At 42.9% G+C, this 14,837-nt stretch overlaps 1 protein-coding gene across 12 annotated transcripts in view; it reads left to right on the top strand.

Moving 5' to 3' along the window:
- TTLL5 (tubulin tyrosine ligase like 5) overlaps positions 1-14,837 on the top strand; it is a 254,786-nt gene that overhangs the window by 126,092 nt on the left and 113,857 nt on the right. For 7 of the 12 annotated variants that reach the window (XM_019640353.1, XM_019640360.1, XM_019640359.1 and 4 more), the window contains 2 exons: positions 7,504-7,658; positions 11,209-11,268. The exons of 1 other annotated variant lie outside the window; for it this stretch is intronic. In XM_019640353.1, the coding sequence (XP_019495898.1) occupies positions 7,504-7,658; positions 11,209-11,268 (215 nt within the window). The remainder of the gene's footprint in view (positions 1-7,503; positions 7,659-11,208; positions 11,269-14,837) is intronic. 4 more of the 12 variants (XM_019640361.1, XM_019640358.1, XM_019640357.1 and 1 more) reach the window with 1 other exon arrangement.

The raw sequence follows: 14,837 nt of genomic DNA, 5'->3' as shown, positions 1-14,837 counted from the left end.
CTTGGAAGGAAGAGCATAAACTCCTCCATGAATGGAGGGCAGGGGCTACAATTTAATCTGTCTGTACCCTTAGGACTTTACCCAAGGCCTTACCTGTGATAGGCAATACAGTAAATATTTACTGAATTAGCTTTGAGATTTGGGCTTTTTCGAGCATTCGGGACTGCAGCATTTCTAGTCCATGCCAACTAGAGCAACAGTGATCTAATGAGGCCTGGCCCCGGGTCTCCTTTGGATACCAAAAGGTTATGCACCGGACTGGGTGGTGGGCATATTCTGGGAAGCCACCAGGGCAGCACCATCATATTTTAATTACAGCACTGGCAGCAGCGCTGCTTCAGCCAACAGCAGGAACAAGCATTAACACTTGGGCGGGCCGGCCGCCGGATATGGGCTCCCTCTGGGTTCCTCCTACCCCCTTTTCAATCCATCACCTGTATTTATTCCCGCTGTAATTTAAACACCTGTTTAGATGGAATGCGTGCAATGTGTCCCTACCCCACACATTCAGATATTTGCTCACCTGCCTTATTCGGAAGGCTGGCTCTAAAATAAACAGTGTTTTGGTACTAAAAGAAAAAATGCACTGAGGTCACTGTGGCGGTGGCCATGAGGAAGGGAAGGGGAGTGGCACCTCTGGTTGAGCCGCTCCAGGAGAGTGGGAGCCGAGGAAGAGGAGGAGGAGGAAGGGGACCAAAGGGGGTGAAACGTTCGCCTAAGGCTGGATTTTCCCACCAGCAATCATTCACTTACCTAACTGGCTACAGGGAGGCAAGGGTGAAAGAATATTTAACAAGCCGATTGTTTTTTAGCCTTAAATGTCTTGGTTTATTTTTAATGACCACTGTTTCTCATGGCAGCATGAGACTTGGAAGTAGACGTGGAATATTTTGAAGCCTGTTCTAAACTGTTTTATCCACTTTTGCATCTTTGGCGTATTAAATGATTACTCATGTTAATGTTTGAGCATCCAGACAACATTGAGAAATAGTCAAGCCTTAAAGTTCCTCGTAGAATTATTTTCTCTATTCCTTCCCCTTGGTGATTTTCTGTCTTGCTTCTCACCCCATGAGGGCATTTCTGCTGGTTTTTGGAAAGCCCCTTGAGCTCCGTGAAGGAGAATCACTGAATGGGTCCTCTTTCCTGTTCTTTCCTTTCTGCCATCCCTTAGAACAAGTGCTTCTTCTCCAACTTTAAAATGCACGTGAATTACCCTGGATCTTGTCAAGTGCAGATTTTGGTTCACTGGGGCTGAGGCTGGGCCGAGAGCCTGCATTTTTAGCAAGCTCCCAGGTAGTACAGATGCTGCTGGTCCACAGATGGAATCATAAGTTCCAGTGGGAGTAACACAGTGGTTAAAACTATAAGTTATGGGAGATTTTGCATCAGGCAGACCAGGAATTGAAACTAGGGACCAACATGTAACGTTTACTGGTTCTGGAACACATTATTTTACCTTTCAACCTCAATTTCCCCATCTATAAATGAGGGCAATAATTGTACCTATCTAACACAGTTGTCTTGGAAGATTAAATGAGCATATATAGCTCAGAACAGTGCCTGGCAAAAACTAAGTGGGTATTAAATTTAGCCATTGTCAGTGCTAATATGACTTGGTGGTTATTACTGTTGTAGTGACCCTGAAAGGCTTCATATTTGTATAATAATTGATTATGGCAGAGATCCAAACACAGACTTACAGGGTCCTTATATGTGTGTACTGTCTTTTCCACATAAAGCTGTTGATACCCATTATCAGTAAGGCATGTTCTTTGAGTCATAGTTTCAGTAAGTAAAATGGGTTTTAAACTATTCCATCTGTCTTCCAGACCCCTTTGTGACCAAAGGCATGAATTCATCAGTTGGCCAGCCTAGATTTGTAGCGTAGACTGTGGTTATTAGCCCAGAGAAGCCAACTGGCCCAGTGGCTACAATATCTACCTTAATAGCCCATACTCCTAACAAAAATGATGATCCACCTATTTTGTGACTGGTGCTATGTCTTTATGTGCTGTACGCCTGTTTTTGTTTAAAATTCTTTAGCAGTGAAATAGTAATCGTCACTGCAAATCAGGTATAGATAGATACGTGCCGTTTTCCACTTTCTTTTCATCTGATCATAGCTGGTTTTATTATGTTACCTGGAGAAATATAGATGGACAGAGAAACCGATGTCACCTAGTCATAGCCATAGCCATCACCCTTTGTCCTGTTAAGGAAGAGACCTCCAGGTGTGAACCCTGATTGGCTTAGAGAGATTATTAAGGTCTGGTCAATGCTGGGAGATTTGCCCCGCCCTTCGGCCTTCCCTAGTCAAGACAAGGTGCTTCTAGGGCCAGAATTTGTGCGTGGGTCCATTTTAGTTCAGTGACTCATTCTGCACATCCTGGGAAGCTGAAAGGAGGGACCAAAGGCTTTCTTAATTATTTTAATCTAGAGATAATTTGCTGGGACTAAACTTTAGCAGGGCATAAATCTCTACATGTAAGATTCAGCCAGGTCTGGTTGAGGCTGTAGCGCTATATTGTCAGATAAGGTAGCCACTAGTTGCATGTGGCTTTTTAAATTTAAGTTATATAAAGTTTAAAATCCAGTTCATCGGTGACACCAGCCACATTTCAAATACATAATAGCCACATGTGGCTAATGTCTTCTGTATTGGACAGTGCAGATTATAGAACATTTCAATCATCGCAATACATTGGATAGCGCTGTTGTAGAATGGGTTGAAAATAGGGTCATCTCCCTTGTCACTTTTGATTGACTGATGATAGCTTGTCTGAAGGACTTTGTAAAGAAGATTCTGAGGCCATATCTAAGTGATCCCCAAATTGTTTGATTATTAGTAATGTATGTCCTAGGAAGACAGAGCTGGATGGGGTGGGGATAATTGTGACATAGGTGCTGAGTGTCCTAGACAAAACCACAGAAGTAAGAATAGAATATTTAGGGCCGGCTCAGTGGCGCGATGGTTGGGGCCTGGCTTGGGGCGCCGGAGGGCCCCGGTTCGGATCCCACGTGTGGGGTCCGGTGGCGCTGCCCCCCACGGCTAGGATGCTGAGCAGCGGCTCTGCCCGGAGCTGGGCTGCTGTGGGTCGCCTGCGACGGCGTGGGCTGCAGCCCCTGTGGCGGTGGGTTGCCGTGGGCTGCCGTGTGTGGCCGGCGTGGGTGGCCAGTGGCCGCGGTGGGCGGCCGTCCAGAGGCCGGCGACTGGTCTGTCTCGCCCGAGGGGAGCGCGGTGGTGGTGCCAACTTGGGCCGGTGGGGCGGCGTCCTCCGCGGCTGGACTGAGGAGCAGGGCGGCAGCGGCTTGTCTGTTCCCATCCCCCCAATTCTCCGGCGCTGTTCCCATCCCCCAATTACACAGTGAAAATCTTTAAAAAAAAAAAAAGAATAGAATATTTAGAGGGGAAGTTTATTATTTAATAGAGACAGGTTATTTTTTTCTTTTTGAAAGCAGGAATCCTTTGGAAATAAAGATGAGAAGCTTTGAAAGTTTTCTTATTCCTTATCTAATCTCTCATTTAAGTAGTGGTCACTTTTGCTATTTCTCAAAATAAATTAATGATGCTTTTTGCTTTTGTGTAGAAGGAAATCACAATGGCTACCAATTCTTGATTTATCCATGAAATATGGAATGGATGTTACATGAAAAACCCCGCCAACAGTCCCAAATTAGCTTTGTGTTCATGCCACTTCTACTATGCTGATAGGAAACAAAACTTACTGAGAATGGTTTTTCCTTTGCTTCTTTAATATCCTCTGGTCAAGGGTAACAAGGGAGAAGTAAAATTTACAGGAAAGAAGGAAAAGCTGGTCTAGTTTGGTATAACTGATCCCTTTATCTCACTGTTTTCAGAATTTGAGGCCTGTATCTGATGATATTTTCAAAAATCTCTAATAACTAAGGGTAACTAGTTTCAAAGCTAGAAAATGGATTTTAAACCAAGAGTACCAGCTCTGCAACTCTTAGGTGACCTTGAGCAAATTACCTGCCATAACGTCTCTGAGCCTTAGTTTCTCCATCTTTGAAAGGGAGCATAACAGTATCTACCACTGTGCATAAGGGGTAAGGAGTGAGATAGAAAACCTCACTTCCTTAGACGTGCCTGATGCTACTGCTGTAAGGACTCGAATGCTAAACCGTATTATTTGGAAAAAGTGTACCACACGCACTTAGAAGAGGACATTTTCTGCTGATCTTAGCCCTCCCCTGAGTAGGTATGTCACTGTCCTCTGATTGTTTGCCGCTCTCCATTTTAGTTTCCGCTTTTGTCAAATGACATAACAATAGAGCCTACTTCAGAGGGCTTGTTCAGGGTTAAATGAAATAATGCACATCAGGATGATGCTAGGCCATGGCACGGAGTGAGCGTTCAGTAACTGTTCGCTGTTATGATGAAAATGATGATGTTTAAATTAGGGGCTGCCTTGCCAATAGAGAGGAGATACACCAATCTGATATGTCTTCTCCTTCGTAGTCACTAATCTGCAAACTATACAGTTTATACTAAACATGGTAAAGTGCATACAGTTTGTTTATTTTATTGCTGTTTCACTGTAAATTATTAATAAACCTCTGTCATTAGGTTTTTGGAACAACTGATGGAGGTAGTTGTTGGAGAAGCTGTTCGCTAGCATAAAGACCTTTGTCACTTTGTAGGAGTTTTACAAGCTGCAAGCCCGTGTCTAACTTGAAAGGCCTGATGTTTAAGGCCAGGGATCAGGGCAGGAAGGAGGAGGGCTCATTGTGCGGAGGGAGGGAGTTCAATCCTGTGGGGAGCATGTTTGTCTGAGAACCGGATCTATGTTGTCTCTGGGATGCAGGAAGGAGGCCAGGCTCTTCAAAGGCAAGGGGGACGGGCAGAGAACGAATGCTGCCGTAATCTGCCATGATATTTTCCCTATCCTTCAGGCAGTGCATCTTTCTTCTCCTCCTGGTATAATAACAGCAGAAGGTGGTCAGAAATGATAAGCCATCTTCTGAAGATGGGTCCACACTGGAGGGTGCAGCCCGAGTGTCCCGTACCTCCATCTCTACAGACACCAGAAATCACTCTTGACCTATGAGAAATGGTTTTCTTCCCAACAAAAATATTTTGGTCCTTTGGTGTGAAGTCCTAGGATATTTTTACTTATTGAATTCTGTAACTACGAATGAAGCACTATACTGTTGCTAAAAATGACTGTTTTTCTTTCAGAATTTTCAGATTTTTTAAAAATCCAGAATTTTTCTGTTTGTAAATGTCAAAATTACTAGGTTCTTAGGACATCTTACAGAACACTTTTCTTGGAATTTACATCTTTTTCGTCACTGTTCTTCCGTGTCTCATATTCAACACCCTCTATTCAACTTTGTGTGTCCCCTCTTGTCAGCATCCCCTGTGCATCTCATTTTTAAATGCTTCTCAGACTATCTTCTGTTTTCTGATCTCACTCTTGCTACCTAGGTTTTAAACTTATCACCTCTCATCTGTATTTCTTATAACTTAAAATTTTTCTTTTGGATTTTAAAAGTAGTAACATGCCCAGTATAGGAAATTTGGAAAATATATAGGTAAGTGTAAGGAAGAAAATAAGTCACCATTCAGAAATAGATGCATTTTATGTTTTGGATTTTTATTTCTAGTCCATTATGAGTGTGTATCTGTGTGTGCATGCATTTAAGGAAATTTGGATCTGCTTTCTATATAGTTTCATATTGTGATTTTTTTTAACTCGAGATATCAGCATGTTTATATATCACTAAATATATTTTTTTTAAATTCTAATGGGTACACATTGGGTTGTCGGAAAAGTCATGACGCATTTTTGCAACGAAAAACAGGAAAAATATGTCATGACTTTTCCGACAACTCAATAACATTGGAAGAGAAAATTGTATTTAACAATACTATTAGCTATTTATTTAATTTATTATTATTTTTTTAAGATTTTTATTGAGGAATTGGGGGATGGGAACAGTGCTGGGGAATTGGGGGAAGGGGAACAGACAAGTTGCTGTTGTTTTGTTCTTCAGTCTAGTTGTGGAGGATGTTGCTTCACTGGCCCAAGTTGGCACCATCATTGCACTCTTCCCGGGTGAGGTAGATCAGTTGCCGGCTTCTGGACGGCTGCTCATGGTGGCTGCTGGCCGCTCACGCTGACTCCTGGCTACACACGGTAGCCCATGGCAGCCCACTGCAGCAGGGGCTGCAGCCTATGCCGATGCCGGTGATTCACGGCAGCCCAGCTCCAGGTTGAGCTGTTGTTCAGCATCTTAGCTGTAGAGGGCAGTGTCACTGGCCCTCATATGTGGGATCTGAACCGGGGCCCTCTGACGTCCCAAGCCAGCTCTTAACCAACGCGCCACTCGGCCGGCCCACTATTAGCTTTTTAGATCTCCTTTTTCTCCATTTAGATCTCCATTGATTGATTAAAATCAATGCTCGTTTTCAAAATCTGTTCACAGTATGGTGTAATGGGTGACAACATGGGCATTGGAGAACCAAACATCCTGGTTCAGATCCTAGTTCTGCCATTCCTAGTGGATTCCTAGGCCTCGGTTTCCTTCTTTGTAACATGGAGGTTATAATAGTACTTGCTATCAGAATCATGACATTTTAAATGAGGTGCATATAATGTACTCATTTACACAGTTTGGCACATCACAAATTCTTCTAAATAGTAACTGCTAGTAGAATAGTCACCATCGTTAATCATATGTAATTGTTTTAAAGTATAGTTCCTAGAAGTTAGATAATAGCACCAAAGTGTACAAATATTTTAATAGTACCTTTAATAATACATTGCTACATTTATTTCTAAGAAAGATTCTACTAATTTATAGCCACATAAATAGTGTAAGCACCTGTCACCTCTTGCCATTATTAGGCACTGTATTTTTATTGTGTATACTGATGTAACACACAAAAAGGGTATGTTGTCATTTACGTTGTTTTGATTGCCCGTGGAATTGATTAACTTTAAATGTTTAATTGGCTAATTGTATTCCTTCTTTATAAATTGTTTACTGAAGTCAGTGCCCATTTTTCTAGTGACGTGCATCTTTTTTCTTTCTAAATCAATGAATTCTTTTTATATTGTAATTATTACTATTTATAACTAAAACTTATTGAGCATTTAGAACTTTCAGGTGAAGAAATAAGGGCCAGAACTACTGAGCAGTTTGCCTAGTTTCTTAGAACCTTGCCTGGCACAGAGTTAATACTTAGTAAATTCTTACTGATTTTGTTACTCACCTTTGTATTTTACAGCACCTAGGGCAGTATAGTGCTTTGCTCATAGGAGTAAAATAAATACTTAACTCATATTGACACCAGCCACCCTCACTCCTGCTCTTCGATGGGCACAGAAGCCAGCCCCTAATGGGTGCCTTTGTCACAGCCACTGAGCTCAGATAAGTCAGCATCTCCTGGACTTGACTTGATTTTTCCCATATGTTTTTAATGATACTTTTCTAAAGCTCTTTAAAATCAGGTTATTTCCCTCACTTCATTTCTAGGTAACAAACCTGAATTTGGCAAGTGGCATCATAAACAGAAGCAGTGCTTCAACTCCCCCTACCCTTCGGCCTGTCATCAGTCCTAGTGGCCCGACATGGTCAATACAGTCAGATCCCCAAGCTCCTGAGAGCCTCTCCACCCCTCCTGGAAGCAGGTATGTGAAGGGCTATGGAGCTAACGTTGGGGTCACACAGGGATGGCCTGGGTCCTAAGCAAGTCATTCCCACCTTGAGCTCCCTGCACTGACGCTGGTCAGACGAGGCACCTTTCTCACCTGTCCCAGTCCCACAGCACAAACTATAGGGCTCATTTTACTTGTAAGACAGTCTGTGGGCGAGTCAAATGAAAAGGAAATATCTGATACAGTTCAGTAAGTTCACTCCCAGGTGAAAGAACAAGAAGTTATACTATGTTTAATTCCTGACTACACTTAACATTTTCATGTATTGATTTTCTCTTCATCTCCTAATTCTTTTTTATATCTTCTGCTACATTGTGTTTCAGTAACTTTGGACTCTTCTCTTTTGAAGGACATATTTGTTTTTTATGTTTTTATCTAGATTATAGCATTAAACTCAAATGGCCTCCCTGGACAATGTTCATTGGGGAAGTAGGAAGGAAGTTTCCTTTATGTAGTTGAGAAAAGTAGCAGAGGATAAAATCCAAATAGATTCTGACCATAAAGTAAGCAACCTCTGAATTAAAAGAGAAACCACTGTATTGAATTCTAGCCTTTATTCATATTTTAAATCCCCCTGTATAAAACATGTAAGAAAGGGATTCCCAGTACATCTTGCTTTAGTGGCCGTTGAATATGTATTTAATTGCATCTGTTCCTGAGCCCAATGAGCTAGAGAGGAATGTGATTATTAAAGTGAAGATCCTGACCAGCTGAGATCTTGTTCCCTCCAAATAAAGCTCTACCATCGGTGTCTCACCAAGTCCCCACATCCTTGCCTAGCACTTCCAGCCTCTGCTAAACAGCCTTCTCTTAATGTGCTGACTTGCCCTGAGGTTGGGAGGGGTGACTGAAGACTTGGGCATGGAGGAAATACGTAATTGTTGTCAAAGTATCTGTTGGTGTTAGAATTATTTCTTAAGGAAGCCATTTGGGAAGCAGAGACTCTGCCCAGGGAACAGCATAAACATAAACACATTATATCATGCTCTGGTCCAGTGTCTTTCGTACCACCAGTCACGGTGGTCAAGGGTGAAAAGAATCGTCTGGACTGAGAATTACAAAGAGTTGAAGATGAAGAGGCAGGGCTTTTCAAGGCAGGACATCTTCGCACACAGTTCTTTTCTTTTCACAGGAGAAGTCTGTCGTTTGGTGGTTTACAATCTATAGTAACTGCATTCCTAAACTATAAGTCGTAAAAAAGAAATTCTGTTTATACCATAGAGCTTTATTTTCCATATAAAATATATCCAAATATTCCATTTTCATTTCACAATCAGAGCCTTGTTTCTATGGAAAACATTTTCACTGCAATCTTGGATATATTATCTATATGACAAGGCTACAGCCATTTTCCATACTACAAACAAAGTATAATAACTACACATTTTGGTGAAGTAGAGTTTTAGCATTCGTTATACTTGTAGATGGAATGAGAAACATTTAAAAAAAAGAAAAAATAGAGCCTGGTCTTGGGGTAGCACCTGTTAGTGCCGAGACACAGAAAGATGAAGGGATCTGTCAAGGTCAGAGCCAGGATCTAGAGTCCAGCACTGGAAGTGGACTTCTTCCCCCAGCCAGACTGTGCTTGTGAGCTGTGGTAGAATGGCACATTGTATGATCTGCTTTAGAGCCATGGGCACCAGAAAGCAGTCCCCACAAGCTCCCTACCTCCCCCACAGCAACCCTCTCTTCTCCTGCTCTTCAAGCTTAAGGGCCAATTTTTAGGTCCCATCCCAGTCCAGGGAAGTCCTGGGAAATCTTCCCCTGCCCCCAGGTAACCTCTGGTTTCCAGGAAAGCCTAGAAGCTCGGTTTCTGAGTTCCAGTTCTGTGTGGAATTCCCAGAGGTACCTAGGCTAAAGCGGCCCTGAGAGAATTCTCAGAGGTCCTTCCAGGCCTGGCTGTGATGTGGGCCCCAGCCAGCACTCCAGCAGGCATCCTGCACAGTACCATGCCCCAATTTCTATTTTTACTTGGTAAGTCAATGTTTTGTGGATATTTATTTAGTCTCTTCTTGTTCCTTAGTAGTGAGGGTGACTAAGTTTAATGAATAGGGGATTAGTAGCTTAGAGATGTGAGTTTTTATTACTGGTTTTGACACTAAGTGACCCTAAACTATTCATTTAATCTTTTTATTAGGTAAGCATACTTACATATAAACTGGCTTGTTTTGAGAGCTTTTAGATTGCCCTTACGGCACTTTGATCTCCCTAGAAGTGGGTGCTAAGTAAATAAAGGGTACTCTCACTTGTTCTTCTACAATAGCAACAGTGGATTCCAGTGCCGATACACGCTGATAATTCACGAAACGAAGGGCTGTCCTGTGAACAGTAACAAGATGTAAAGGGAGTCCATTGCTGGTTGTACTTTTCATCAGGATTCAGTGACTTGGTAGCCACAGGAATGAAAACTGGTGACTCACGAGAACTCTGCAAATAGTGTTATTTTTCATTTCCCTGTGGTGTTGCTATTGTTCTCAATTTTATGGATCACACAAGTTTTCACCAGACAACCTTGTTCTTCCCCCGCTTTTGAAACCATCCCAAGTGTAGCCTCAGGGCTGTCGTCTCCCATTGGGTCAGTGTGAGCTCAGCCCAGCTCCTCAAATCCCTTGGTTCCTTTGGTCTGTCTGGAGTCCCTGTTCAAGCTTTGTTGTGGGAGAGAAAGGCAAAGAGCCCACGACTTGCCCAGACAGTCTGAGGCCTGGCCATGTAGCTTGCAGTTCCCTAGACGCTCTGGAGTTGGACTTGGCCAGCCATTCCTCTGTTGTTACTTTTCAGAGGTAATAAGTGAGATTAATTGCAGGCCATTCTCCAGAAGAGAAAGTTGTCAGGGCCAAATACAGTCACATGTTGAGAAGCCTGAGGTGTGCCTCCAAGCAAGGCCAATTTAGAATTATACAATAGGGCCTCCAGGATGCAGGTACCAAGTGTTCATGGCCTCTTTTTTTCTTAAAGGGATCGTATTCAGTTTCTAGATTCTGATACCTGGGGATTGAAGCTTTTTTTTAGCCAATGAGATAGGTAGGATTTTTCAAGCTGCGTTTTAAGTATCTACTGTCTGGGCACATGGGCAGTTGTTAGGATCTGCGAATTGATATGCAGACGCATCTCCTCATTGCTGCCAGCCTCCCATGGGTTTGAACCACATCGATAAGGAGCACTTCTAGGTGAGGAACACTCTGAAGGCTCACTATGCATTTTTCTTTGTGAGACCTAGAAGGGTTACTGTAAAGTCTTGGCTGCTGCTTGGAATGATTTGGGAAGGACAGGGCCTCAGACGGCTTGGCAGGAACCTGAGGCCCTGTTTTTTTCCAGTCCAGCCCTTCCTTGTAGATCGAGCTGTCAGGGAATCCCACGAATGTCTGGCTTCTGCCCCTTTGTATATTTTTCCAGCATTTGTCATTGAATTATTTTTATCCATCTCTGGCTTTTCACGCAACCTGAGGATTTGTCTGTTCCTCGATGTTAAAGGTGGGGGAGGTTGGAAGCACAGCCCTGAGTTTGCTCCTCTTTGTCGTGACAGGGCAAGACGTCATGGGCACGGACTGTGCGGCCTGGCCGGCCCCCGCTCTACAGAACAGCTGTACGTCGGCTTTAAATTCTGTACTGGGAGTGGGGTACGTCGAAGCACGAAATCTTGGAAATTTGGGCCACATTTTGTGTCACCCTGCCCCTCTGTGCTCTTGCTTTTCAGTAATAAATTATAGAGAGCCTGGTACTCTGCTTCACATAATTTTTAAGAATATGTTTTTCAGAGATTCTGATTCTAATTTCACTAACACTTTCCTCCCTTCCTTTAGGTTATTTCTTACCAGTGTTGCCCGAGATTTGGGTTGTGGACTTCCCATCTTTTCATTCTCAATCAGTCTTCAGAAATAATGAGTTAGTTATTTTTCTTTAAAAAATACGTTCTATTCATTTTCTACAAGTCAGTCATTGTGTTAGATGCTGGGAAATAGTGATAAATAAAATAGAATAGTCCCTGATCTCACAGAGTTTACTGTCCAGGCTGTATCTTCCATGTTCTCAGCAGGGTGCTAGGTGCTGGGTAGGGTCTAAAACACTGAAGACATGGTGTTCGATCACTAGTGGAGAGAAGGAGCCATATGCGAGGTGTGACAATTAAGTTCACGGACTTGTTGCAGCGATGTTGCTAACCTTTTTTGATATCAGAGCGATTATTCATTATGAATTTGTACCAACTCGACAAACAGTTAACCAGGTTTACTATTTGAAGTGCTGAAAAGGCTGTGTGAAAAAGTTAGATGACCTAAATTTTTCACCAACAATTCATGGCTCTTGCATCACAACAGTGCACTAGCTCACACGGCACTGTCTATGAGGGAGTTTTTAGCCAGTAAACAAATAACTGTATTGGAACACCCTCCCTACTCACCTGATCTGGCCCCCAATGACTTCTTTCTTTACCCGAAGATAAAGGAAATATCGAAAGGAAGACATTTTGATGACATTCAGAACATCAAGGGTAATACAATGACAGCCCTGATAGCCATTCCAGAAAGAGAGTTCCAAAATTGCTTTGAAGGATGAACTAGGCGCTGGCATCGGCGCATAGCTTCCCAAGGGGAGTACTTTGAAGGTGACTGTAGTGGTATTCAGCAATGAGGCATGTAGCACTTTTTCTAGGACGAGTTCACGAACGTAATTGTCCGACCTCATACACATGGAACAATTAGCAGTGTTAGGCAGCATATGTTGAGGATTTAAATGGCACAGGCAATCAGAAGAAAAACTATCAAGAGGCGTATATAAGGGGACCGAGTGGCACGTTGGTTAAGAGTTGGCTTGGGACGCCAGAGGGCTCCGGTTCAGATCCCACATATGAGGGCCAGTGACACTGCCCTCCACAGCTAAGATGCTGAACAACAGCTCAGTCTGGAGCTAGGCTGCTGTAAGTCGCCTGCGGCGGTGTAGGCTGCAGCCCCTGTGGCAGTGGGTTGCCATGGGCTATCATGTGTAGCCAGCAGCCAGCGTGAGCGGCCAGCAGCCGCTGTGAGCAGCCGTCCAGAAGCTGGCGACTGATCTGCCTTGCCCGGGAAGAGCGCAATGATGGTGCCAACTTGGGCCAGTGAAGCAACGTCCTCCACTACTAGACTGAAGAACAAAAAGGACAGCAGCTTGTCTGTTCCCATCCCCCAACTCCCCAATTTTAAAAAAATTCTTCAAAAAAAAAAAAGAGTATATAAGGATTTAATCCTGTCACATGCTACAACATGGCTGCACCTCAAGGACATTACGCTGAGTGAAATAAACCAGTCACAAAAGACTAACCACTGTATGATGCCACTCATGAAGTAGCTCAAGTAGTCAAAATCATAGAAACAGAAAGTAGAAAGGTGGTTGCCAAGGGCTGGGGGAGGAGGAGGGAAGGAATTAGTGTTTAATGACTATAGAATTTGAATTTTGCAACTTGAAAAAGTTCTAGAGACCTGGTGTACAACAGTGTGACTATACCTAACACTACTCAACTATGCATATAAACATGTACAGTAGGTTAAGAATAAATAAGGGTAATAAGAATAAAATGGTTAAGATGGTAAATTTAAAATTATGCTTTTTTGTTTTTTAAATCACAATAAAAAAGAAGAGGAGTATGTAAGGTTTTAAAAGAGAGCCCCAAAGTTCAGCAAAAGTTATTCAGTGACCAAAATGGTAAGGTTTTGTTTCCACCCTCTGCCTCTGTTTAGGGGAATTATCCTGAACCTAGACCTTTGAATGCTTCTATTTATTTAAAAGGTTGTTAACTTTATAGGAAGGGGGCCATCCACCCCTGTTAGGGAGATGGCATGGGGTAGTAAAAAGACAAGGGATTTTAAGACAGACAAATCAGGCTTTGCCTTACTGAGTCTGTGACCTTGGGCAAGTTACTTAGCTTCTCTGAGCCACAATTCTCCAATCTGCTTAAAATACAGATAGTAATACCTACCTCATTAGGTAGTTATAAGGTTAATTGAGTTGTGTATGTGAAAGTAGCCAATATAGTGCCTGGTTTTGGTGTAAGTTCTTGATAATAGTTTTCTTTCCAGAAAAAAAAAGAAGAAACTTAAAATTGGACTTTCTTGGGACATGGTACTGCTACACCGGTTATTTTAGTGTCTAGTTTAGAGGAGACTGGCCTTCACCCATGCGCAGTGTGCTCCTGGAGCTGGGTTCCAGAGATGTGGCCTTTCCAACTGTGGAAGGGAAGGCATCAGAGTGGGGCCAACAGGAGACTCTTCCTTTTTCTTTGACCCCTTTGTTGAAGGGTGACTTCTCTCTACTTAACAGGCCTTTCCTCTCTGCTATCTTCTTCTGATTGTTGAAATTTCCATTGCAGCTTGATGTTCCAGCCAGTAAATACTCATATTTTCCGTCTATCCTGGGGGTCGAGCTTTGGGAGAGCTTTTCTCTGGAGGAGTTTGGAGCTTATAATTTTGTACTTTATCCTGTTATATAAACAATGCTTTCTAGCCAAAGAGCACAATCACAAAAAGAAACCACTTGGGGAGGGGGGGCTAAAAAAAAAAAAGAACTCTTTCATGTTCAGAGTTCTGTAGAAATAATATTTCACTCCTTCTTCTCCTTCCTTCTTTCCCATAGAATAACGTTTACCTGACCTCCCTCCTCCTGAGTCCTAGCTCTCACCATTCCTTCCCCTGAGTAAAGCGTTTCTCTGGCACATGAGTGATAAAGGCCTGTACTTCTCTCTGAAATTCCTCTGCTGCTTTTTTCACTTGGCCAGATACATAATCTCTCAGGGGTCATGTTCTGTGTCAGTCCAAGCTCTGTGACAGATTGTACAGTTCCTCGTTCACCAAGAGAGCTGAGTGCCATGGGCGTTTGTGCCAAGGCCAGAAGGATTGGGCTTCTGCCTATTGAAGGAATGTTGGTAAACTTAGGAAATGTGTCAAAGATAGCTGGCTGGAAATCATACCAGGACCTAGGCAAAGTAAGTTTGGGACTGGGCCTAGGATCAGGCCAAAATAAAATGCAGCTCGCTTTGTGGTTTGCAAGTGTAGCATTTTCCAGTTTAGTTTGTCTCCCCCGCTGCCCCCACAAACTATTAAAGATAAACCACCTTACATTTCCTTAGGATTCTCTTTGTGTCTCTCTCTCTCTCTCTCTCTCTCTCTCTCTCTCTCTCTCTCTCTC

The sequence above is a fragment of the Hipposideros armiger genome, unplaced genomic scaffold, assembly GCF_001890085.2.
Source record: "Hipposideros armiger isolate ML-2016 unplaced genomic scaffold, ASM189008v1 scaffold_49, whole genome shotgun sequence".
Lineage (NCBI taxonomy): Eukaryota > Metazoa > Chordata > Mammalia > Chiroptera > Hipposideridae > Hipposideros > Hipposideros armiger.
The sequence above is the reverse complement of the archived record's forward strand: the minus strand, read 5'-3'. Positions and strand labels throughout refer to the sequence as shown.